The following is a 27,753-nucleotide window of genomic DNA, read 5'->3' on the forward strand; positions in this document are numbered from 1 at the left end:
GTTTAATGTGCACTTTAACGATACTGACATAAGGTTTGGGTGACGTGTTTACATCCACAGCTACACCAGTGGATATTAGCATGTTATAAATGTCAAGTTATATGTTTGATACCGAAGACATGAGAAATTTGGTTAAGGTTGCATCTGTTTTATTTCAATTGGTTGTTTGTAGTTAAGCACAAAGCTACGCATTGAGTTATCTGTGTTATGCCCAACACGAGTATCGAAACCCGGTTTCTACTGTTATAAGTCTTCAGATGTACCGTTGTGCCGTTGGGGGCAATTCTATGTAACACCAGTCTCGTGTGTTTGTTATTAGAATTATGTTTTAGCCATTACATAATCGAAGGGGCATTATTCTGTGACGGTCGATCCTATTTATCTTTGGTAAACAGCAGCTCACAGTAGGCGGTGGGTGGGGTGGTATAATTACCTTCCTTCTAGTATATCAATGCTAAATTAGGGACGGCTAACCTACATAGTCTTCAAGTAGTTTTGAACAAACTTCAACAAATAAACGTTAACACCACATAATGCAGGAGAATCTAGACTTACCTAGGCTTTTATTTATATTGTTTTTTGTTGTTTGTTAAAGTGTAGCTTGAGTATAGGTCCATCGCCAATGCTTTGTTTCTTTATTTTAGAGCAAAGCCACATGGGGTTATCTGCATGTAGACAGCGGGTAATCGAACACCCAGACTTTAGCGTTGTGAGTTCGTAGACTTGCCGCTGGTTTGATTCTTCGTTTGTGGTTAAGCACAAAGCTACACAATGGGCTATTTGTGCTCTGTCCACCACGTGTATTGAAAGCCGGTTTCTAGCGTTGTAAGTCCGCAGACATACCGCTATGCCACTGGGAAATTAACCTTTATTATTCCATTAATTTTGAAGCGGATATGCCTTGCGGGACTGTAAACCATATTAATGGTTTACGTCTCGTTTCAAATTCCAGAAACCAATTAGAGAAACGTTGGCGGATTTTGTTAATTAGCTGTTTTTTCTCTCTCTCTCTGTTCTATAAGTTTAGAACTAAAAAAAGACTAGTGCAGACGGCCATCGTGTAGCTTTTCACAACTTCCATACAACAACAAAAAGATATTTACATTCGTGTAAAAATGAGAAAAGCAAACAACAGTACGCGTTGAAATAGCGAAACGTGTAGAAACGATCATAGCTGACTGTACAGGACGAACCACTAGTCCAGCTACATGCTACTGAGTAGGCGAAGAAAAGTGAATCTTGTTTAACCTGTTTCGGTTTAACCTCATTTCTTTTCGCTGAGTGTTCCCAGTTCGGTAATATTTATTTCAAAGTAACGTATATGTATCACAACTCCGAATTCCAATGGAAGCATGGCACGTGCCTACAAATCATGATTAAAGTGGGTCAGAATACGAAAATAAAAATTATCGTATAAGGCCCATTTTATAAATTTTACTGGTAATTTAAGCAATGCTCACTATAATTTTTCGTTGTACAGGACAGACTTTAAGTTTCTCTGAGCACCGGTTTTCCGTCACGCACTTTTTTCTTTCTTTTCTTTTTTTACATTTGGACATAATATTTTTCAAATTGTAGTCTTGTACTTGGCACTATTACAAGTGGTTAATTTTTGAGCGATCACATTGCTAAGCGGCCACGCATGCGCACAGCTTAGTAGTGGCGTTAATGTTGAACCTACTATCTAACAATTAGGTTGTGTTCCAACACAATATCCATTTCTGTTATTGCGCTTCGATACGTATATACAAGGCGAACAATAAACATTGTAATCAACGTAGAAGTAACCTTCACCGTTCGTTATTTAATTTACGTAGACTACGATGTTACGTGCCCTGTCAATACATCTTGAATATATAGAGAAAAAAATATATATTATAGAGAGCTCTACTGGTGTTACAAACTTGTATGAGGAATTGTTGATGTTTAGAGAATTCGTGAGACGTTACAACATGGTTTTTAATACTTTTATTGGTAAGGAGAGAACAACGTTTCGACCTTCCTAGGTGATCTTTAGGTTACGATCTGAGATACATTTTTATTTCAAGTGGATTTCTCGTCATCAAGAAAACGGTTTTTGTTACTTTGACATACCGTATTTCCCGGCACCCCCATTTTGATTAGCTAAATTTTGAAAAAAAAGATAAATATAAGAATAAGGTCTCAGCACTTCCACCGAGCTTACCAAGATGTTTCATGGATTGTCTAGTGATTTACCGTGTGGATTGTCTAGTGATTTACCGTACGTAACTTCTCTTGCCGACTTCTTGTTTTTTGTGGACTTATCATATCTACCTTTGTGTACTTTATATTATCACTAGAAAAAATGTATGATTATCAGTAATAACATTATTCTAAGCCTGGGGAGTTAAAAAGAATGTCGGTATTACAGCACGGTGACCTGTTCTTGTTTATTTATTTGTTATTTAAACCTAAGTCACTTATATATTTCATTCTGGGTCGTATAGAGGGGCTTGAATTACTGTCTAGTATCGAAACACCCCTCTAGGCTCTGTTTTAGGCCTGTGAACAATGTCATTTTCGGCTTGGAAGACGTAGGGTAAATTTTTGAGACATATTTTGGGGAAAAAATAGCGTCTTCGACGCCGAGAGATACGATACGCTGTTTCTTTCTTGCGCACTCATAGGGTTTTGTTTTCGCGTGTTAGAAAAGTAGAAAGTTTCGTTCGTTTCCGTCACGACACGAATTTAACATCCGCGTTTGATGTGGTACAAACGCATTGTTTTGGTTCTTGTTATTAAAGAAAACGTTACACAATGCGCATTCAAATCCTATCTTTTAGCGCTATAAGCCTTCAGACTTTCTAACGAGCCACGGGGGAAAAGGGAAGACCTGCCTCATTTTTTTGTTTGTTTTTAATTTTGCGAAAAGCTACATGAGCGCTATATGCTCTAGTCGTCCCAAATTTAGCAGCGTAAGATTAAAAAGAATGAAGCTAGTCATCACCACCCACTTCCAACTCCTGGACTATTATTTTACCAACAAATACTGGTCATATTATAACATCCACGCCTCTGAAAGAGTGAGCATGTTTTTTGGGTCAACGATTCGAACCCGTGACCCTCATATTGCAAGTCCTAACCACTTGACTATACCGAGCCGGCCTGCTTCGATGGACAGCAAAGTTTAGAAAAGTTTTTTTTTTTTTTTGGTAATAAATAAATATGTGAGAATATGCTTGTTTTTGAAAACACGTGCATTGTTTTAGATAAAGAATAACCGTCCGAAGCGGTCAGCACCATGGAACATAATGATCCAGTAGGTTCCCTCTCATCACATCCAGTTAACAGTAACTGTGACTCTGAAATAGGAGCATTCTTCCGAAACCGTGCTGTTCTCGTAACTGGAGCTACGGGATTTGTGGGAAAGGTATGTATTAGATTGAAAGTGTTCTTGATTTAAAACATAAAACACGCACGTACATAATGTAGTTTCATTTTAAAACTTGTTATATCTTTTTAATATAGCCCTCTTTCCATACCCGTGGTGGGGAGAACACATATAGCCTTTCAAGTAGCTCTGTGTTTAATAACAAACAACGACAGCATAAAGTTAAAATCGGGATTCGATACCTGTCTTGTGGACAGCCTAGCTCTTCGCTTGAACAGAAGTAAACCTTTTAATTATAGAAGTATAGTATATTAAGAGGCAACTTATAAAGATACTGAAATTTTGAGAATAAGGTTTGCTAATGATAAAGTACGAATAGGACTCATATGATAAACCTGAATTATATAATAACTGTTCTTATATCTTAAACACTGAAGTGACCTAAAAGTAAACTAAGAGATATATTTTAATAAAGGGTTTTTAATAAATCAATAAATAGAGGTTGGTTCTAAAATATGACAAGTTATATAGAAACAAGAATTGGAGGCTGGTTTTAGAAAATCACAGATTCTACTCAACCAAGAACCAAAGATTGGCTGTACACGTCTCAGATTTCATGCCGACAACAATTAGATACTATTATACAAGTTAATATATTCTGAGATAATAACACAAAACTGTCCCTAGAAACTCTCGGGTAATATGTAGGGTAACTAGGGGTTAGCTGTAAGACCAAGTTCTGTCAAGAGAAATAATGGACGCCGTCATCGGACACCGACCATATAAAGTCCTAAACTGTATTTGTACAAGACTCACATGACGGACATTAATCATTACTAGTACTTTCTACAAAAAACAAACAAAATTATGTTAGATTTTGAGTTGTCCGAAGACATGCGATAATTGTGTGTGTGTGCAATATAAACCAGAAAAAGGTGTACACACTCGTGAGATAAGGTGTGTGTGTGTAATATAAACCAAAGGTGTACACACTCGTGAGATAAGGTGTGTGTGTAATATAAACCAAAGGTGTACACACTCGTGAGATAAGGTGTTTGTGTAATATAAACCAAAGGTGTACACACTCGTGAGATAAGGTGTGTGTGTAATATAAACCAAAGGTGTACACACTCGTGAGATAAGGTGTTTGTGTAATATAAACCAAAGGTGTACACACTCGTGAGATAAGGTGTGTGTGTAATATAAACCAAAGGTGTACACACTCGTGAGATAAGGTGTTTGTGTAATATAAACCAAAGGTGTACACACTCGTGAGATAAGGTGTTTGTGTAATATAAACCAAAGGTGTACACACTCGTGAGATAAGGTGTTTGTGTAATATAAACCAAAGGTGTACACACTCGTGAGATAAGGTGTTTGTGTAATATAAACCAAAGGTGTACACACTCGTGAGATAAGGTGTTTGTGTAATATAAACTAAAGATGTACACACTCGTGAGATAAGGTGTTTGTGTAATATAAACCAAAGGTGTACACACTCGTGAGATAAGGTGTGTGTGTGTAATATAAACCAAAGGTGTACACACTCGTGAGATAAGGTGTTTGTGTAATATAAACCAAAGGTGTACACACTCGTGAGATAAGGTGTGTGTGTAATATAAACCAAAGGTGTACACACTCGTGAGATAAGGTGTGTGTGTAATAAAAACCAAAGGTGTACACACTCGTGAGATAAGGTGTTTGTGTAATATAAACCAAAGGTATACACACTCGTGAGATAAGGTGTTTGTGTAATATAAACCAAAGGTGTACACACTCGTGAGATAAGGTGTTTGTGTAATATAAACCAAAGGTGTACACACTCGTGAGATAAGGTGTTTGTGTAATATAAACCAAAGGTATACACACTCGTGAGATAAGGTGTTTGTGTAATATAAACCAAAGGTGTACACACTCGTGAGATAAGGTGTTTGTGTAATATAAACCAAAGGTGTACACACTCGTGAGATAAGGTGTGTGTAATATAAACCAAAGGTGTACACACTCGTGAGATACGTTTTGTTAAATTTATTAAATAACGTTTACAAAAAAAAAAGAACAAGCTGTTATTGACAGTGATATTCCTAGCCTGAATAGCGCCTTAAGCAGCACGTGAGCTAAACGACCAGGTAAAAGGTCAACCACAACCATCTTCAGTGGAACTATCGGGTTTGCGCGAGTAATTGGGCGACCTTTAATCGAAAATTAAACAAACTTTTATTTAGCACTGAAACCCACACGCAGATACAGACTTTTAACTGACACTTTAATTATAGTGTGAGATATACTAAACACGCCAGAATGTTGTGCACTTTTGTTTACAACGGGAATACTGGGGGGTTGACTTCCGCGGTTAAACGTCCTCATAGCTGAAAAATATAGGAGTTTTCAGCGGTCAATCAAGACTAGGATATGCAGTCACCATGTTGGGTCAAACTGATTAATTTTACTGTATAAAACTATCAAGCATTGAGTGTGGAAACTAATTTTTAGAAATATCTATCGAGTCATATTTTATGCTCACTTGTAAATCGAAACGTGTTTTCTTCCTTACAAAATCTAAAAAATTAACATTCGAACTTTATCAAGAACCTTAAATGTGGAACCAGGTAAGTTTAGAGCTTTATCAAATCAGCATCAAGCGGTAAGAAAACCTTCACAAACTATGCTAATGTTAAAACTCATTGTAAGTTCATATAATTGTAAAATTTATCTGATAAGAAAGATGGTTGAGTAAAGAGCTTAAACGAAAGTTTCGTAAAAACAAAAGTCTCGCAATTTAATGACATTAACTGGAGAATTAGGTGCACAGTGACCGAAACGGGTGTTCTCCGAAAACTGGTTCGTGAACAACAAAATAAATGAAAATATTGTTTAAACATAGAAACTATGATACATTGTTTGTGATATTTACAGATGGAATGAAAGCACAATTCTAGTTTAAAACATACCACAGCTGCTGCGCAATAACAAATATTATATTGAAGAACACAGTGTGCTTACGATTCAATGTGCTTTTTGGTGGGTCATAACTAGTTTAGAATATATTTATTAGGTTGCCAAAAAAAAGTTAAAACAAACAAAATCAGAGGACAGATTATTTATCTATTGAAATTTATAGAAATAATTAACTATCTTCGTAATACACATATAAGAAGGGACGGGAACAGCAGGGGTGGGGAAGAGGTCTTCCTGATGGTCTTCAAGGTAGCATTCGTATTATACAGAAAATCACGTAAAAACCTGCTAACTTATTCTATGTTAAGCGTTGGTGTCTATACTCGCTAATGGCTGTTGTTGTCTTAATATTGACAAGAAATACTAAAATATTCGCTTTTTAATCTTTTTTTTTTCTTAGAAAATAACAGAAACAAAGAAAGATACGAATTGGCCCTGCATGTAAGGAATCGGGACTTATTTTGTAACAATTCAATATGTCATGTTCTTATGATTTAACGACGTCCTCAAAAGAAAATAATGATTTTAAATTTACCGTCGGTGAGATTAAAAGGTTGTTTTTCTTCTTTTCAGGTTTTGGTACAAAAACTGTTATATTCCTGTAGTAGTGTGAAGACTATTTACGTCTTACTTCGACCCAAAGATGGCAGAGAGGCCCGAGGGCGTTTGGATGAACTACTTCTGTCAAAAGTACCTAGTCCTTTATGAAACATTAAGTTTAGATGAACTCTGTCTGTCAAATGTACCTGGTCATTTATAAAACTTTAAGTTTAGATGAATTCTGTCTGTCAAATGTACCTGGTCCTTTATGAAACTTTAAGTTTAGATGAATTCTGTCTGTCAAATGTACCTGGTCCTTTATGAAACTTTAAGTTTAGATGAATCCTGTCTGTCAAATGTACCTGGTCCTTTATGAAACTTTAGATTTTTCTTGTTTTCAGACATAAAATATGCTGTAATAATATAATACATACCAGTGTGTCACATTATACATTATTGTTTCTATTTTTGGTCGAATTCTTTTAGATTATATCTTATAAAATGAATGATGCAAAATCTAATCTATTTAACAATAATTTATATCCAAAAACGGCTCGTTTGGGTTGAGAAAATATTTTACATAGAAGAGCGAACAACGTTTCGACCTTCATACGACCTTCAAGGTCGAAACGTTGTTCGCTCTTTTATGTAAAATATTTTCTCAACCCAAACGAGCCGTTTTTGGATATAAATTATTGTTAAATAGATAAGAGAAGAGCGAACAACGTTTCGACCTTCATACGACCTTCAAGGTCGAAACGTTGTTCGCTCTTCTATGTAAAATATTTTCTCAACCCAAACGAGCCGTTTTTGCATATAAATATCGCAACAAGTGGGTTTCTCGACATCACTGATTATTTAACAATAAGGCCTGGTGATTAGGGTGCTCGAATTTGAACCTGCAGGTCGCGGGTTCGAATCCATTTACCAAGCGTGTTCGCACTTTCAGCTGTGGGGGCGTTAGTAATAGGACGGTTAATTCCACTATTCGTTGGTAAAATGAGTAGCCCAAGAGTTCTAGGTGAGTAATGTTAACTAGCTTCCTATCACTGCTAAATTAGGAACGGCTAGCACATATAGCCCTCGTGTAGAGAAAAACAAACAAACAAACAACCCTAACATTAGTCGCTCATATTCAACTATCGACCAACGTACAAGCACCATATGATACTAGAATTATAACGTGTTTAGTATCAGAGGAGTTGGTCCAACCCTTAATCTTACAATGATTTGAGAACACTTGTCGAGCCTCCTAATTCATCCACTTCACCTGTACATAGAAATGCTTATTTTTTTTTAATTATTTGTGACTACTGCTGCTACACTCACATAAGAGAAGCCACACACATGTTCGATTGATGTGGAAACTGACTTACTAATTCAATTAAATAAAGATCAACCCGCAGGTCAGTCAACCCAAAGCTACACAATGAGTTATCTTTCCTTTACTCTTTACTCTCTTATTAAATAAAGATCAACCCGCAGGTCAGTCAACCCAAAGCTACACAATGAGTTATCTTTCCTTTACTCTCTTATTAAATAAAGATCAACCCGCAGGTCAGTCAACCCAAAGCTACACAATGAGTTATCTTTCCTTTACTCTCTTATTAAATAAAGATCAACCCGCAGGTCAGTCAACCCAAAGCTACACAATGAGTTATCTTTCCTTTACTCTCTTATTTAAATAAAGATCAACCCGCAGGTCAGTCAACCCAAAGCTACACAATGAGTTATCTTTCCTTTACTCTCTTATTAAATAAAGATCAACCCGCAGGTCAGTCAACCCAAAGCTACACAATGAGTTATCTTTCCTTTACTCTCTTATTAAATAAAGATCAACCCGCAGGTCAGTCAACCCAAAGCTACACAATGAGTTATCTTTCCTTTACTCTCTTATTAAATAAAGATCAACCCGCAGGTCAGTCAACCCAAAGCTACACAATGAGTTATATTTCCTTTACTCTTTACTCTCTTATTAAATAAAGATCAACCCGCAGGTCAGTCAACCCAAAGCTACACAATGAGTTATCTTTCCTTTACTCTCTTATTAAATAAAGATCAACCCGCAGGTCAGTCAACCCAAAGCTACACAATGAGTTATCTTTCCTTTACTCTTTACGGATATCGAAACCTTATTTATAGCGTTACGAGCTTTCAGATTTGTTGTTGAACCATTTGGGTGAGGGTGTGTGCATTGGGTATTTTAAAGTTATTGATGTGCGACATGTCCCCGAAAACATCAAAGAATGAAAATCAAAAAAAAAACACGAGATATTTTATATACTGCACAACCTGTTAACTGTAAAAGCTGTTGGTCATGTGACTACATAGTCTACGTATTGAAAATGAATCGTGTCATCTGTGGACTTTTTGATTTGCAAATTCGTCTTTATTTGAGATATGATAAATATATTTACTGTGTGTGTTTTGTTGCATTCTATTCTCGTCTTTTATGTTCCTTTCAAAATACCCTGCAGTAATTTGTCATTAATCCGTACATTTGAAATATAAGGTAATGAAACTATTTTAAGGTGATTTATCTCCAAAAGTATTAAAGTCTTTACTTTAATATCTTCGTATTTACATAGACATTACTTGTGGGATGACCTGATGTATATATATATACTCATATTCAGAATCTTTCTTTAATTGAACTTCCTGTTTTGGAAATTAAGGCTTTCGACAAAGTTTTAAAAGAGAAGCCATCTGCTATAACAAAGATTGTGCCTATAACTGGTGACGTCACGGAAAATGGCCTCGGGATTAATTTTTCAGACGAAGCTCTCTTGTTGAATAACGTGTCTGTGGTCTTTCACTGTGCAGCTACAGTCAGATTTGATGATTCTTTTAAGTAAGTATTTTCGTTGTTTCATTCGCTAAATTTGGGTTTCGATACCCGCAATGGGCAGATCACAGATAATTCTTTTAGTCCCTTGCGGTTAACAGCAAACGTATAAAATTTCAAAACAAACAATAACAACCCATAATCCATGTTTGTTTTCTTTAGAATTATCCATCTTCGTTATTCTGTGATGTCCTGGGTTTACTTCTTTTTCTTTTTTTTGTTCGCGTTTAAAATGGGAGTGTTATACTATAGCTTTGTAATACGTAACAAACGCTACCATATGATAGTCTGGTCGGATTTTACCTAATTTATGCTTCAAAGTGATATTATAAATTCCCTCCAAAATATCTGCCCAAGACTCCAGAAATCCGATGGTTTATTGTTCGCATTCACTTACTCAGTACCTTTGATGCGTTATACGAGTGACGGTCAAATCCTCGTATTCGGTCAGCCATTAGTAGTTCAATAGTTAATGAAATGTTTTAACTATTTGATTTCCTTCCATCTTATAAGTTCATAATTAGAAACAGCGATGTTTGATATTGTAAATAGAACAACCTTAATAGTAAAACCAGAACAATAGTTCCAACAATGAAATTTTATGATCTAGATTAAAATCAAAACTGTTGTTTCTGCTCTGATGTGCCATTATTTAATTGGTTTAAATTATAATTACTTTAGACAGCATGCATGTCTAATAAACCACATGTAAAGTAGCAGTAGGGTATTAGGCTTAAGATGGTAATTTAGTTGTTCAGTTGCTGTTGGTTTATAGTGAAGACAGGAAACCTGTTATTTTCCAATTAATCTAACTTGTGTACAATTTTAATTCCGGAAAAGTTTAAGCTTATTTAACTAACCCTAGTTTTCAAGATCGTCTCAATTACTCACCTGTTCGCGCGGTAAGTTTACAAAAATGTAATTTCTCGTGTTACAACCCCCAATCATAAACCTAGACGAGAAAGGTGGTTTCACCTTGCAAGAACTTAAAAATTAAAGTATGGCAACTGGACTGTGTCTGCCATTATCGGGACTAATTTTAGCGCAAAATTACACAATGGACTATCTGAGCTTTGTCTACCACGGGAATCAAACTCCGAATTTTTATATTGTAAGTTCAGGAGCTTAACAAATAACTTTGTATCCTCAATTAAGTTGGTTAAGATTAATTATTTATGTTATTTATTATTTTTATTTGAATTACCTGTACGTCAGCGCTCAGAAAAAGTGGCGAATCATCAAGCTAGTTGTATGGACTGTTACTCAGTGGAACTCTATACAACATTGCTTGAAACTGTATTTCTCAGCTGTCTATGGAGCGCATGTGTTGCCCAAGTTTTCCTGTTAGTTTTTACACATTTCGTCCGTTCTTCAATCGTTATGTCAACACAAGTGCTAAGTATTCGGATAATGTTTAACAAATGAAATGGAATAACTTAATGTTTTACGTAAGTAATTAATACCTAAACGACATTCGTGTTTTTGGTGTCTTGTGGGAGAATACGAAATATTTTAATTGTTTGTAATTCAACAGTATACGACGTAATTGTTCTAGAATGTATCACACTTTCTGACTTGTAATTCAACAATATACGAAGTAATTGTTCGAGAATGTATCACACTTTCTGATTTGTAACTCTTCTAGAATGTATCACACTTTCTGACTTGTAATTCAACAATATACAGTAGTTAACAAATGTGAAACTTCCAGTAAGTTTGTTTAAAACAGAACACTTATACGAAATCTCAGCAAAATGAAATGGTAAAAATTAACGAAGTCAGATTGAACGAAAGCAATAGACTCCTTATTTCGTGAATCCATAGAAATGTGATATTTTTGGACCACGGATGTCCCGTAGAGTAACTCGTAGGATTCACCTGCCAGGTTGTCTGGGGGTTAGGATGCTCCAGTCGCAATCTGCAGGATTAAAACCTGTCACTGAAAATTATTTCTTTCAGCCATGAGGGTGTTGATATTGACGATCGATTCCAGTGTTTCTTGGTAAAGAGTATAGCAAGTGTTGTGGTGTGGACTAGCTGCCTTCCCTTTGGTCTATCATCAAATAGCCCTCTAGTACAGCGATACGTCTACGGATTTACAATGCTAAGATCAGGGGTTCGATTCCCCTCTGTGAGCTAAGCAGATAACCCGATGTGGCTTCGCTATAAGAAAAAAAAAACACACACACAGCCTCTAGTAGCTTCATAATAGCTCACTAGTGGCACAGCAGTATGTCTTCGGTCTTACAACGCAAGCAACAAGGTTTGATAGGCGTCGTGGGCATAGCACAGATAACCCTCTAGTAGCTTTATACGAAACTAAAACCTCGCTAAACATGAGGACCAATAAGCAGAGTGCGTTGATCCATCATTTTCTGTACTCCAGCCGGGATGGTTAATACGTAATACATTAACACAAAAATGTGGTGTGTTTTTTTGTGAATGGTTAAAACAGAAGGAGTGTGGACAGAGGCCTCTAATAGCTCTAGCTCAACATTTTAGTGTGAATCCCTCGTAAGCTGTAAACTTAAGCAGAAATAACCTGACCTCACTAAAGAAAGTCTTTAAAAGTTAAATGAAAAAAAAACCGTGTGAATGCTCCTTAAATTTCTATATATCTATAAAAAAACCTCAGAAAAGCTGCCCAATAGGAGAGTGTCTGGCTATAAATATTATAAAACAATACATAAATAAGTCCAGATTGCTCATGGCATACGCTTCAAAGAGGTGACCTGAAACTGTATTGGTTTGAACGTAGAGACAGAGAAGTAATGGCATTACACGATATTTTCACAGACAAGACAGCCGTGTAACGTCACACTTATCTTTCCTGGAAAACAATAATTTAATGTCTGGTTAGTGGGTCTTGTCCCATGTGCAATTATAATAAGAGAAACTTTAGATGTTTATTTAGAAAACAGAAATGTCAACAATTTAGATTACTCTCCTAGAGTGAGGAAGGTAAATGAAACGGTGCTGTCTTGTGCCACACACAAAATGATATATAAGGAGGGAAATAAAATCTATTTTGCTTATAACCCTTAACATTAATCTTGTCTTTAAATTATTTAATGATCAGCTGAGAAGGTAGCGCTTTTACAGTGATATCCACCATATGGAAAACGGTGTTTTGGGTTTTACATAGAAAAGAGGGGTACTATATTATGGAATGAGCCAGAAACAACAACACACTCAAATTCGAATACTGGATTAATTTGTTTCAAATTCGTGCGAAGCTACACGAGGGCTATCTGTGCTAGCCGTCCTGAGTTAGCAGTTATAGACTAGAGGGAAGGCAGCTAGTCATCACCACTTACTGCAATTCTTGGGGTACTCTTATACCAACGAACAATGGGATTGACCGTAACATTATAACGCTACCTCAGTTGAAAGGGCGAGCATGTTCAGTGGGACGGGGATTCGAATCCGCGACCCTCAGATTAGGAGTCGAGCGTCATAGCAATCAGGCTTTGTTACTGCAATACATACTGTTACAAGTGTGATAGACAATATTATATTGTTGTTACAAGTGTGATAGACAATATTATATTGTTGTTACAAGTGTGGTAGATAATATTATATTGTTGCTACAAGTGTTATAGATAATATTTTGTTGTATGTTTCTTTAATTTCGAATACTAAAGCTGCTAAAGTAATGTTTGCCTACTTGAGACTATAGAAATTGAATTTCGATACTAGTGATGAGCAGAGCACAGATATACCTTTATGTAGCCTTTTGCTTAACTGCAGACAAACAAACACTCAACTGATAAATTTTTTATGTTGTTTTATTTATTTGTTGGTGTATATGCTACAAAAGTTCAGATAACTTTAAGGGTCTTTTTTATATTTCAGGGTATCTGTTAATATCAACGTTGTTGGAACAAAGAGAGTTTTGGAATTATGTCATAAAATGAAACACTTAACGGTAAGTTTTCTAGGTATATTTTTACATGTTGTCTCTAACTGGTACAGCGGTAAGTCTTCGGATTTACAACCCTGAAATCAGGGTTTCGATTTCCCTCGGTGGACTCAACAGATAGCCCGATGTGACTTTGCTATAAGAAAACACACACACACATTTCCTAAGACCATCTAAATATTTGATTAAATACTCGTTTTTTTCTCATTTTTGACTAGTGTTTGTTACAATATAGCAGTTTATACAATTGATATCTCTTTACAAAGAAAATCTTTTGGATGAATAGTTCTATTAAATAGAAAAAAAACTTTCTTAAACTAATAAATGTCATTTAAATAATTGTGCTGGAGTGGTCTGCTTTAAAATGTTAGTCTATGACGGAGACACTTTTACAATATAAATTATGCTGCAGGAAATTGTCAAGATGCCTGTTTTTTAGACAGAGCGTGACAATATGTGGCGAAATTATGATGTTACTGAAAAAACAAAAACAAACCTGAGAGCGAAGAGAACTTAAAAAAACTACTGTTTTTCCTCCTCCCTCCCGTACCTTATCTACACCGGAAATCACTGAACACCTGCAACAATGTGTTGTAAGGTGGAGCAGGTTGAGTCGCCATAGCTACCAATAACTTTACTGAATATCACATAATTGTATTTTTTTTAGTAAAGTAAGATATACTTTCTCCCATGAATTTATTTTATATAACGCTAAAAGCCAGTACACGATTCCGCGTGGTGGTGACAGCGCAGACGACTTCTTGTTACCCTTTGAGCATGACAATAAAACAAGTGTGCACTAAGTTGTCTGATTCGAAGATAATAATAATTCAGCTTCACCCTACTACAATTTTTGTAATGTCCAAACTACTTAGTTTAAAATATTTTTGGTTACCTTTTGTTACATTTTACACCATAAAAATAAAGAATAAAGCTTTTTTAGAGGTTGTAAAAACAAATAATGTAATATACTTCTTTAAAAAAATGTTTGGTCTCTTTTTGGATGTCTCGCTTATTTCTGTTCTTATTGTTTGGTAATGGAATTCTGTAGTTTTGGCTCAAAATATTAATTAGTTATGAATACAACATTATATGAAGAATTGCATTAAGCGATATATCTACGTTAATTCAATCACGAACCATTAAGTACAAATATATATTAGTTTGTTTTATGAAAACGTTTTATTTAAATATGCATATCAATAAGTCACGTGAAATTGGGGTGTACTTTAAAATATTAACCTTACCACGGACATTTTTACAATAGAAATTACGCTGCAGGGATATTGTCAAGATGCAGTATGACGGGATGTGGCGAAATGGCGTGATGATATTTAAAATTTGTTTTAATATGACGAAATCAATCTGTGTATGATTATACATATACAAATATCGTTCGTTTAATCAGTTACTCACTTGTATAAGATATTATTTTTAATTTTCTTTGACTAGGCCTTGATACACGTGTCTTCAGCGTACTGTAACTGTAACCTTCAACAGATAGACGAGGTCGTATACACAGAATCAGTTTCTCCTAAAAAAATCATCGACGCCACTGAGTGAGTATTTTTTTTTACTGTGCATAATTGATATGAAACTTACGACTGTGTGGGGTAACAAAAATGTAAGAGGTGTATTTTCATGCAGTGTGCAAGAAGGGAAGGAGGGATCCTAAATCACACCTGTTTATGTATAAAGCTTATTTAACACGTGTAAAAACAGTATCGGATACTATCAAAATGCAGCGAAAAATAAGATGTATTCGAGGGGACATGTCCCTCCAGATTCTTCCGTAGAATCCCCTTTTTGTAGAAAATCGGTTTTTCCTCTATAGATTTTTGCATATGTCCTTCATTTTATTCTCATATACATGTATTGTCTTGTAGCATTTCTTTAAGTTGTTTATATGTAAATACGTTTATCACAATCTTAGAGTTCCAATAACATGAAAAGTTTTGTTAAATAAAGCTTTTTAACCCTCGAATACACGAACTACTTTTTGTATCAACAGGATGTACACATTGCACGATTACGGTCTAAGTAATTTATCAAAATATTGAGTGAAATGAATGACGTGTTTATTTAACAAATATAGAAGGCGCACAGGAGTAGTTAACTGAATTAATTCAAATGTTGGTGGTGTTTATTTACTTTTTTGCGTGACTCACGTTTTACAAGGAATCTTATAGTTAGCAAAGTCATGGACCTATTAGCAAATTGGGAGTTCATATAGACGCGTATAGGTAATCTAATGTTAACCCACGAATCATCGACTTATGTATATACCACTTACAACTGCTGAGTACTGTGTTACCCTAGATTCATGTGAAGTACAATTTACACCCATGTACATGCGCACGTATCGTACCTCCCCTCATACTTTCAGTGTTGTTTGGTTAATAAACACAAAGCTATACAAAGGGCTATTTGCTCTGCCCACCTCGAGTATCAAAACCCATTTTATGACAGTATAGGCCTCCAGATTTGCTGCTGTGCCACTGGAGGCGTCAGTATTCACAGACAGCATTGTTATTAGAAAAAGGAACTTTTGGTATGTTCAGAAGCATGTAAATAAGCGATTTACTTTCTTACTAATGTCCCTCAGTTTTCTGAGTGATTTATTATTATTTTCTGAATTTATTTTTATCATGTGATGAGAACATCGTTAATAGGACAAAAATAAAAAAAGCCTCAATTATTAGTCAACTGAAACCTAACGTCAATAAATGCCGCCCTGGATGTTTCCTAAATTGAAACAAAATATCTCGTACAATAGACGACTTTTACTTAAGATTTAACTTGTATATCCTGTCCTAACAACAATTATTCGATATTACTGTTTTAACTTTTTTCTCAGATGGATGTCGGAGAGCTCACTTGATTCTCTCTTCATTCCTCTGCTGCAAGGAAGACCGTCTGTTTATCATTATACCAAGGCTCTGGCTGAAAATGTGCTGGTAGATGATGCCAGAGGGCTACCAGTAGCTGTAATCCGACCTTCCATTATAACAGCATCATGGAAAGAGCCCGTTCCAGCGAGTATATTTTGGCGCATTATACTTAAAACCTACTACATATCTGTTATAATTAGTTAAAACTATGTTATTTATTAAAATATTGTATCTTTAAATCATTAGATTAAGTACTGTTTGCAAAAAGTTCGTTAAGTAAGAAACTTCACAGAACACCATTATTGAGAGAATGGCCTGTTAACAATAGTAACAAAACACTATTGTTGAGAGAATGACTTGTTATCAATAGTCACAGACCACCATTGTTAAAATCACAAACCGCAGTGTGTTTTTGTTACAAACCCCTATATTCTTCCAATGGCTCATCACAATGTGTTTCGTCTTCATCTGTTGTAATAATATTAGTGTAAGATTTTTCATACATTATTGCACTTGAAATTTAATAACGTACAGTTTCCTTTTTTTTTAGGGTTGGGTGGATAACCTGAATGGTCCATCAGGTTTTATAGTTGCGGTAAGCTATCAGAGGTTAAAGTTTATATCCTAAATAATTAAACATTAGATGATTTTTATGATATATTGATACAAATATTGAAGATAACGTGAGTGATCTATTACTTTATGTTTATACCTGTTCTTCTTGTAACTTAAATTACTGTTTGTTTATTTATATGTCTTTTCCTCAATTATCATCACATTCCTTCACTGATCTTCTGTTATTCACTATTTATAACTATCCTTCTCTGATCATCTATTGTTCTCCATTTATAACTATCCTTCTCTGATCATCTATTGTTCTCCATTTATAACTATCCTTCTCTGATCATCTATTGTTCTCCATTTATAACCATCTTTCTCTGATCTTCTATTGTTCTACATTTATGACCATCCTTCTCTGATCTTCTATTGTTCTCCATTCGGGACCATCCTTTTCTGATCTTCTATTGTTTTCCATTTATGACCATCCTTCTCTGATCTTCTATTGTTCTCCATTCATGACCATTCTTCTCTGATCGTCTATTGTTCTCCATTCATGACCATCCTTCTCTGGTCTTCTATTGCTCTCCATTTATGACCATTCTTCTCTGATCTTCTATTATTTTGTGTTTACTACTCTCCTTCTTTGAATCTTTTGTCACTTCAGATTATAACTCTTTAACCATCTTCTTCGAACCTGTTATTTCATCATGTCTGAATAATGGTTTGATTTTGAATTTCGTGTAAAGCTACACGAGGGTTATCTGAGCTACTCGACCCTAATTTATCAGTGAACGGCTGGAGGGAAGGCAACTAGTCATCATCATCCAATGTCAACTCTTGGGCCACTTTTTAATCAACGAAGAATGGATTTATCATTACATTGTAAAGTCCTTACGACTGAAAAGTCGAGCATTTTCGGTAATGAGATTGCTATTCAAGTGCTCTAACCACCAGTGTGAGGTCCCTGAAATGATCTTCCCTAAATCTCAAATTACTTCTCTTGAATTCATTCTTTATTCCATATTGAAAATTCATTGAAGGTCCCCCAGTAGTTCAGCGGTATGTCTGATGGTTCATAACGTCAAAAATCTAGTGTCGATACTTGTGGTGGGTGTAGCTCATATAGCTTGTCGTGTAGCTTTGCGCTTTACAACAAATTTCTTTGAATTCGTATTTGTTCAGTGAGTGTATTCATTAACGTGTCTTTAAAATCACTTTCTCCGAATTTTTGTTTTCTATGCTTATAAGAAATTCCTTTCAATTAGTTTTTTTCATTTCGGTAACTTTTTTCTTTCTAAAATAATGTTTTAATTCCTCTGTAATTTTTACTTCTTCAGACCTTACCCATTACTTTTATTTTGACCTATGTTGATCTAACCGTTTCATAGCGATCAGTTACTTGAACTCTTTGCATTTGAGTACTCTGAAACCCAACTAGTTTACAGTACGTAGGAACATAAAATGTAGGGATTGGAGTGTTACTGTGAAAGAGAATAACAGCATAAAAATCTAAGTACAGAAATACTACAGACGTAAAATAGCCAACGGAAATAAATATTTGCAGACTGGTAAAGGAATTCTGCGGACGATGATGGTCAATCCTGGTGTAGCTGCTGACGTCATTCCTGTGGACATAGTGGTAAACTTGATGATATGTGCTGCATGGCAACTAGAAATACAAAGGTCAGAATTAAAGTTGATCAAAATGTTGGCAATGCCTACCAATACAGGCATGAATACCTGATTTAGTGAAGTTGTATCATAAAGGTTTAATGAAATATTTGGAACAGACTAGTAACAGCCATTGACTATGATAAGTCTCAGTATTTGTTATCTTATTGTAACTAAAATTCATTCACCACATTGCTATATGACTCAAACACTTACCAAGTCTTTAATATCAGATTTTTTTTGTGGCTCAGCAATAAACCATAGAGTTTAAACCCCCAAAATATCAGTATTTCACATCTGCAGTGGCCACATCTTAGATGGCCTTTTGTGTTGTACAAAACAACTCAAGGTTTAAGGAAAGAACCTTTGAAAAAAATAGGACTAACATTTAATATATTTACTTTTCTGGTTTGGTTTTTAAATTTCGCGCAAAGCTTTATGAGGGTTATCTGCGCGAACCGGCACTAATTTAGTAGTGCAAGACTAAAGGGAAGGCAACTAGTCATCACCACCCACCACCAATTTCTAGCCTACTTTTTCACCAGCAAATAGTGGGATTGACAGAAACATTATAACGTCCTCACGGGTGAAAGGGAAAACATGTTTGGTGTGACGGACATTCGAACTCGCGACCTTCAGATTACGAGTCGAACGCCGCCTAACTATCTAACCATGCTGGGCCTTCTTTTGTGTTGCTGTTATTTTGTTTGTGGATATTCGCGCTTTTCTTTAATGACGAATCTTACTATGAATTAGAACAGCCCTACCAATTTAAACTTTCTTAAAGGTGTCTGTATGTTTTCTTATAGCAAAGCTCCATCGGGCTATCTGCTGTTCCCTAAAGGTATTTTGGTATTAATAACGGATTTTCCATAATTCATTTAAGCAAATTCGGAAAATAATGTCAAATCAATGTGTGTTCCCATACATTATGATTTTTTCATGTGAAATCTACGTCTTTTAGTATAAAAACTGCATATTGTGGTGTTTATATATATATATATATATATATATATATATTGTACCTGGAACATCTCGTTTCAATGACTACCAGTAATCAACCATCATGCTGATGTTCCACCTTCTCTAATACCGCCTCTTCATTTTTCTAATAATTTGATGAAACCCTTCCACTTTGCTCTAGATAACAAAGCTGAGATTTTCAGGGAAGTAATTCAATATGTGAGTGTAAGGAATGAACTTATAAAATGATATTACGACTAAACTGTTTCAGTTTATCAAGCATGTTACTGACAATGTTTTTGTAAGTTGGATCCTTGTTGTTTCCGAAAAATTTGGCGATAAAATTAAAAGCAATCTATGCTTCTTTTCAACTTTCATCATTGTTTTGAACTGTTCATTTGAAGACGGATACTTCAAACAGTCGCCATCTTTGTCTAAGGCCTTTACAAACTGTTTCATCAAGCCTAGTGTTATGTCAGGTTGAGGTAATAGGACTTTCTTTGTGTGAACCAAACATTCATATTCAATGTTCTATAGTCAGCTGCTGTCAACATTTTAATCATAACAAAATGTGAACTGATTTTAGTGAAAGATTATTCACTTCTTTAAAAGAACATATGACTTTCGATGAAAAATCTGTACGTGATGGAGCAAAATGGATAACATTTTCGAATTCAGCATATAAAATTATTTTATAACATGTAAAAATGTCAAGGCAGTAAAACCATCAAGAGCCTGCATTATTCTGGACGAGAAGAAAATGGAGAAAAATGTTTAATTTGTGCGCCTGACGTACCATCTCGTTCACATGCGACAGTTATGTCATTCATACGAGTGTAATGCGTGTTTAAATCCTATCACCTAACATACCCATCCTTTCAACAATGAGAGCGTTATAATGTAACGGTCAATCCACTAAAGGTTGGTAAAAACTATCCCACGTAGCATTGGATGTCGTTGACTTACTGCTTACCCTCTAATCTATCACTTCAAAATTGAGAGCGGTTTTGTACTGCATTCAATAACTTAAAAAACTGCATCATTTACTAATTAATTATTTGTAATTAATAACATTAAATTTCGTAAAGGTTTGCTTTAGTAATCTACTTTACTAAACTGTACTCAGACAAGTCAATTGGAAAAAATATATTTATATTTATTCAGTCTCAACAAACAATTCTTCCAAAAATATCTATATGTGTCATTTTTCTTCCCGCCCTTTTTCAGGCCAGTGAGTGTGATGGTGTACAACTGTACGTCCAGTTCTATTAAAAAGATCACATGGAGTGAAATAGAAAAACTTGCACGTCCTTTCATCCTTATGTATCCAAGTATGGAGGTTTTCCGGTACCCTGGTGGTAGTTTCAAGACTAATCGTTTCCTTAATCGTCTCTGTGAAGTCGTCAACCATGAATTACCAGCAAAAGTAGTGGACTTTCTGGCAGAACTTCTAGGCCACAAGACTGGGTAAATTTTCAGATGACTATTTTAACTTTAGTAACCTGAAATTTAGAGTTGTAATAAAACTGGGACGGAGTGGTTATATTTGTCTCAAAAATATGTCTAATGATCAAATCCAATTAGTATTAAAAAATTAAAAGTGTTTTTTATTCACGCTTCAATTTAATGGTACGGTCAATCCCACTATTCGTTGGCAAAAGAGTAGCCCAAGAGTTGGCGGTGGGCAGTGATGACTAGCTGCCTTCTTTCTAATCTTACACTGCCAATTAGAGAGGGCTAGCATAGATAACTCTCATGTACCTTTGGGTAAAATTCAAGAAGAAACAAACAATGAAACATTTCCGATAGTTTATTAAAAACTGTGAAATGAGGAACATGGATATACAATATATTATTCAAAGGCAAACAAACAAATCGTTTTTACAAATTGCATTTTTTACAGGAAAGATACATTTTCTCAAACAAATTCAATGTTTGGATCGCTAGTGCCATTGTTCTCACGTACACAGGTTTTATACAAAGTAAAATATGTATGATCAATAAGCAAACTCGAACAAAACTATTCAAATAGACATAATTTGAGCAATTGACAGATGAAAACAAGGTTGAACAAAACAGTTACATAAATTCTGAGCTTGTTAAAATAAAACTGGGAAGTTTAAGAATGATAAGTCTCCTGAGCCAGATAACATTTCCACCAGAAGATTTAATAGGAGGTAAAGAACTGGATATATCACTCACTTGCCACAATTTTTGGTAAGTCCTTGATTAGTGGTCAAGTATCAACAGATTGGAAATTAGCTTCAAGGGAAGTAGTAAAAGCTTTCCCATTAGTCTTACATTAGTTATGGGAAAGTTTTATAAAATATGATGAAGCGTACTTTGCAAAGACATTTAACACAGTTTAAATGGATACTGAACATGGATTCACTGAGGGATAAAACTGTCTTACAAATCTTATGACATATTTTGAAAAGGTCATTCATTGATTATGTAAATGAGGGTAAGGGTGTATATTTGGTGTATCTGGATTTTTAGAAAACTTTTGACAAAGTGGCACATAAAAGGCTTGCAAAAATTATTTCTGTAGGTGTGGGAGATAAGTTAACTAGTTGGATAATAGAAGAGTGGTAGAATAGAAGACAGCAGATAATTGTTATAAATGGAGTCCAATTAAACTGGATCAATGTCACAGGTGGTGTATCTAAGAACTCAGTTGTAGGACCATTGTTCTTTTTAATTTACATTAATGACGTAAAAGAAAGAATGGTAAAAAAATTACTTAAATTTACAGTTACTTTAGTGTTACTAGCTGTGAAGAGGATATTACTGATTTATAAAAGGATTTATACCATTTAGTAAGATGGGCAAATAAATGGCAGATTGGTTTTAATTATAATAAATGCAAGATATTGCATGTGGGTTATCATAATTTGAATTATAAATATAATTTGGATAGAAATAACCTTAAGAGTGTCATGAAAGAAAAGGGTATTGGCATAATGGTTAATCAGCTTTTAAAGCCATACAAGCAGTGTACTGTTACTAGAGGTAGAGCAAATAGGATTCTAAGTTGTATTTACAGAAATACTGAATACAAATTTAAAAAGGTTATAATTTTATTGTATAGTTACTGATTAGTCCACATTGTGTTCAGGCTCCTTACCTTAAGAAAGACATTTAATTGTTGGAAAGGGTTCAGAGGTACTAAAATGATGCATGGGTTGGAGGGATTGTTATATGAGGAGAGATTAAGATCCTTAAAATTGTTTCTCTTGAGAAAGAGTTAGAGGGAATATGATTGGAGTGTTTAAGATTGTAAATCAGTTGATAACGTTGATGCATCAATATTTTTCCTACTTAATATTGGAAATTATAGAAGTAGGTTACACAAATATAGAATTAGACAAAGAAGAAACTGTCTTCAGCTAAGACAGTTTTATTTTTCAAATAGGATAATTGGCTTATGGAATGGGCTACCTTGAGATCTTGTAAAGACAATAAATTTGAGTGAGTTTGAAAGAAAGCTTGGTTGATACATGAATGATAAGGGGTAGCTTTAAATTATTTATTCAATGGTTTTGCTTTGACTTCGAGGATGGGACAGCTGAGATGGTTAACATGTTATTAGTTGTCTCTAAATATTATGATGTTAAGTCAGTTTTTAAAAATTCAGAAAACAACTAAAATGGGATAACAGTATATATATACCTACAGGGTGTTCAGAAAGTCACTGTGATCTTATATATTTATTAACAGACATGTTTTAATATAGAATACAGGAGGTAAATATGAATTACAATTATAAACAATGTTGAAAGTGACCCCCGTTGTCATCAATACAGGCTTGGATCCTTCTTATTTTGTTTCTAAACACTACTATCAGTTGCTGGCTTGAAATAGATTGAATAAAATATAATTACAAAACTGCTCACTGACTTTCCAAGCATCCTGTATAATAATACTGTCTGTTCTATCATGTTCATATAACTACTTCACAGAATGTAGGTGGGTCTTCACCAAAACTGGTATAGAGGTTCATTAGGTCAATGTCAGGATACATGCAAATTTTCAGTTTTGCAGTTTTTATTGCGTTTTTTTTACCACCTTCTCGATCCTGTTGATGGATTTTAACCAAATTCAGTATGGAGATTCATTGGGTCCATGTGAACATACAAACAAATTTGTGGCTCACATTTTGTGTTTTGCAGTTTTTAAAGCGTATTTACTTTTTTTTACAATTAAATATAGGGGTAGTGCCTTTTGATGTCTTAATATAACATTACTTTAATCATAAGTTTACATAACTTTCGTCCAGGAAATAGGTACTCCAGCTTATATTAAATGAACATTTTCACCTTTGTTAACCTGGGAATATCAGCTTTCAGTAGGCAGACAACCAGTTTGCATGTGCATCAAGTTTAAAGATAACTAGTGATACTGCTTGTTAAATATCGAGAATAATATCAATATTTTTCTATTTTTAATATAGTTTAGTCCAGGTGTACAAGAGAGTTCATCGGGCTGTTCATATCTTGGAATATTTCACCACACATGAGTGGACTTTCCAAGCGAATAACATGCTCACACTTATGAGAAAACTTAAAGGCTTGGATAAAAAAGTAAGTTAGCAGTAGAACACGGTCAGAATAATGGTGTATTGGTTAATGTTAACTACCAACTTGGACTAAAAACAAATACAAATTTGTCATCTACGTTATAGAAGTTATGGCTCGTTATATGCAAGTGGTAAATAACAAGAAAGGTGAAAAAGGATTCCTGAGAAATCCTAAGATTTATGAACATTCACAAGTTTCCCTTATTTCTTTTCAAGCACTTCCATAAGTGAAAAGTATAAATTTATTAGATGTTAAATATAAAACTATAAATCAAACGATTTTTTGATTCGTCAAGTAATATTTTGGTACCCAAGTGATTGGCTCTGTTTGTCAGACAGATAACATATGATTGTATTCATGACAAGGTAATATCTCACGTGATTTTTGTGCCAGGGTTGGAGGTTAGGATCTCGACTCACATTTCTTGTGAGTCTCCAGTTTGAATACCATTACTCAACATGTTCGACAATTTAGCTGTTTGGGGGATTATAATGTTTGGTCAGTTATAATATTCGATTGGAGTAGCCCAAGAGTTGGCAATAGGTGGTGTTGACTAGTTGCCCTCTCTCTCTCTGGTTTACCATTTTTAAATTAGGAATGGCTAGTGTACATAATTCCCAAGTAGTTTTGGGTGAAAAAGACGAATCATCTTTTATTGCAATATTTTATTAAAAATGAAGTTGAAATGTCGAATTAAACAATTATATGTATTAGCAAATAGAAAGATCAAAGCATTAAAAAAAATCTCTCGTTTTTTTTTATGCCATATATTTCTGTCCAGGTGTTTGACCTCGACATGTGTCAGATTGATCTGTGCGATTACATGAAGAATTACGTTTTGGGTGTCAGAAGATTTGTGCTGAAAGAAGACGACTCAACGCTTGCAGAAGCTCGAAGGAAATTAAGAGTGTGAGTTTTATTGCTATTCGAAAGGCGAATTGTTGTTTTATAGAACTTCGGTGATATAAGCTTTCTAAAAGTTTAAGAGGATAAGCTCACGTCAATTATCTAACTATAAATGAAGTGAGTTCATCAATTCAGAATGTTAATAACCTGAAAGATCAGTGGCTTCAAATTCTCTGTGTTAGTCGTGAAGTTGATAACTCCACAATGATTCAACTAATAATGTTTGGTTGTTCATAGCGATTTAAATCGTAAAGTAATGTATAATGCCGCAAATTACGTACTTACGTGCTATATTGAATCCATAAAGTTTGTAGTCCATGATAATCTATGGTACTTATAAAATTAGTTGAGTATTCCAGAATGATTAAACACAAATTGTGTTTAGTAGTCCAGATATTTATTAATAAGACTCAAGATTGTTTTATTACACGAGGTGAATTGTACTTTTTGTTTCAAAATTATTGATTTTTTAACATAGAATTGTAGTATAATTTGGTTGATTGATAAATATTTCTATAATAATTATTAACTTCTTTCATAACATAATTATTTATGTGAACAGTGAACTCTAGAAATATTTAATTCCTGAATATTTCTCTGCGTAAGGGACCGTGATTGATGCTATTCTATTACTAAACTAAGTTAAAGTTTAATTATTATAATTTGTAAAACTGTTCAACGTTTTATGTTGAAACAATCAGCTGTTGTTACCAAACTATTAGTGTTAAATGGCGTTAGTTTATCCAAGACAATTTTGTTTTATATAACACACTAAGTCGATTTTATGTTTCAAGTGTTTCTGCTATGTGGTACCATTTTAATCGTGATATTTTTGTTTTATAGGCTATATTACATCGAGTTCATATTCCAAGTGCTTTTGCTGAGTGGTATTATTCCGAGCCTGATTGTTCTTTCCAAATTGACTCGAAGATTCTGGTGGTCTTTTATGTTATTTGTGGTTCAGTTATATCCCGCTATTGTTTCAAAAGTACTGGGTTCTTAAAACTGGGTTAACTGAAGTTCAAATTTCGAACGATCACAAAAATAATTTTCATATATTTTGCATGGTTATTTTTAAAATTTCATTAACAAAGTTGTGGGTAATGCTTCAGTTGTGAAAACATAAAACCGAAACGAGAGAGCTGCGTGGATTAACTTTTATTGAAATGTTCATTAATTTGTCAATACACTCTGGTTTGGGCATGGAACAATTAGTGTTTTACTTTAATTAATTAAAATGACGAAAACTTGAGGTGTTGTTTTTTATTTATATTAATAAGTTGATAAAGAGCTAGCAAATTGTTTAAGTTCGAAATTTAATTTATTAAAAATATATATATCTGAACAGATAACGTTTTCTATTTATGGCAATATCTGTAATCACAAACTTCATTAATTACCGATTATGTAGAACTGGTTTAGGCCAGGAGTGGATTAGTGGTTAATTTGCCAGACTGCAAACCTAAAGGTTTGAATTTTGAATCGCGATATGCCTTTAAACATACTTTGCGTTTTCAACTCTAAGAATTTTTTTTTTGTGATAAACAATGATTCTATTCTCTTTAGATTATCTGCTTGAGGTGGGGAGGGAGAAGCTATTATTAACTGGTTACTCTCCCTCTGATCAGTGATACTAAATTGTGCCTGAACCATCGAAAACCAACCTGTTTGTTTAGCTCGTGTGTCGCGTGAGGTGCTGTTCATATCGAAACTAACAATTTGTTATAAATCCTAAAGAAATGAATTCATTCATATAAATTAAGGTTTAATATTCCAGATTTTGCACAATAGCTTTCATCTAAGTTTAAGGACTTATAACGCAAAAAATTCAATGTTTGATTCCTACTGTTCGTACAGCACAGGTAGCATATCGAGCAACTTTCTTCTGAAAAACAAATAAACAAGCCTATCCGACGTACTTCAACCTTGTCAATAATATGAAGTTCTTTGTTATATTACATATATATATATATATATATATATATTAATAAGACTTGTTCATAGAGTAAGTTGGCACGTAAATATTACACAATTGTAAAAAAAGACTGAGTGTATGATATATTTGAAGAAATGTTTCAGTAATGAAGTAAAAAGAAAAGGTAATTCATTAAACAACCGGTAAATATGGTAAATGGAATTTATTTATGCAGATAGATTCTCACAAAAGATAATTATAAAAAACTAACATAGCTTTATTTTCATAGAATATTTTTACGTGAAATTCAGTTCAAAATTATCAGTTTAAACATTATTACTTTTCTGACAACAATATATTAAACCCTGGTTGCCCAAATGAAACCAAAGACTTGAAACATTATATTATAGTTAGTACTTCTTTGTTTTGGAATATATATAGTTAAATGTCAAGTAAATGAACAAAAACGTGATAAGATTCGTAATATTTTTTCACAAAATCACATTATGCATCTTTAACAAAGTGCTAACTCACTTTATTCTATATCAATCAATAGAGATTGTAAAAGTAATAATAATACCCTTTTTTATAATATAAATTATGCATAACAATATTTTTTTACATATTGCATTAAAGCAAGTGGTCATTC

At 34.2% G+C, this 27,753-nt stretch overlaps 1 protein-coding gene across 2 annotated transcripts in view; it reads left to right on the forward strand.

Moving 5' to 3' along the window:
* LOC143247195 (putative fatty acyl-CoA reductase CG5065) overlaps positions 1-26,441 on the forward strand; it is a 31,236-nt gene extending 4,795 nt beyond the window's left edge. Inside the window, exons 1-13 of one of the 2 annotated variants that reach the window (XM_076494861.1) lie at positions 22-2,242; positions 3,231-3,391; positions 6,884-7,000; positions 9,526-9,701; positions 13,551-13,623; positions 15,070-15,176; positions 16,475-16,652; positions 17,059-17,103; positions 18,634-18,752; positions 20,931-21,170; positions 24,157-24,286; positions 25,065-25,192; positions 26,033-26,441. In XM_076494861.1, the coding sequence (XP_076350976.1) occupies positions 3,263-3,391; positions 6,884-7,000; positions 9,526-9,701; positions 13,551-13,623; positions 15,070-15,176; positions 16,475-16,652; positions 17,059-17,103; positions 18,634-18,752; positions 20,931-21,170; positions 24,157-24,286; positions 25,065-25,192; positions 26,033-26,192 (1,602 nt within the window). In that variant the 5' untranslated portion in view covers positions 22-2,242; positions 3,231-3,262 and the 3' untranslated portion in view covers positions 26,193-26,441. Of the gene's footprint in view, positions 1-21; positions 2,243-3,230; positions 3,392-6,883; positions 7,001-9,525; positions 9,702-13,550; positions 13,624-15,069; positions 15,177-16,474; positions 16,653-17,058; positions 17,104-18,633; positions 18,753-20,930; positions 21,171-24,156; positions 24,287-25,064; positions 25,193-26,032 lie in introns of those variants that run through there. The other variant, XM_076494860.1, reaches the window with a different exon arrangement.
* Positions 26,442-27,753: the final 1,312 nt, after the last annotated feature.

The sequence above is a fragment of the Tachypleus tridentatus genome, chromosome 3, assembly GCF_004210375.1.
Source record: "Tachypleus tridentatus isolate NWPU-2018 chromosome 3, ASM421037v1, whole genome shotgun sequence".
In the NCBI taxonomy this organism is placed as follows: Eukaryota; Metazoa; Arthropoda; class Merostomata; order Xiphosura; family Limulidae; genus Tachypleus; species Tachypleus tridentatus.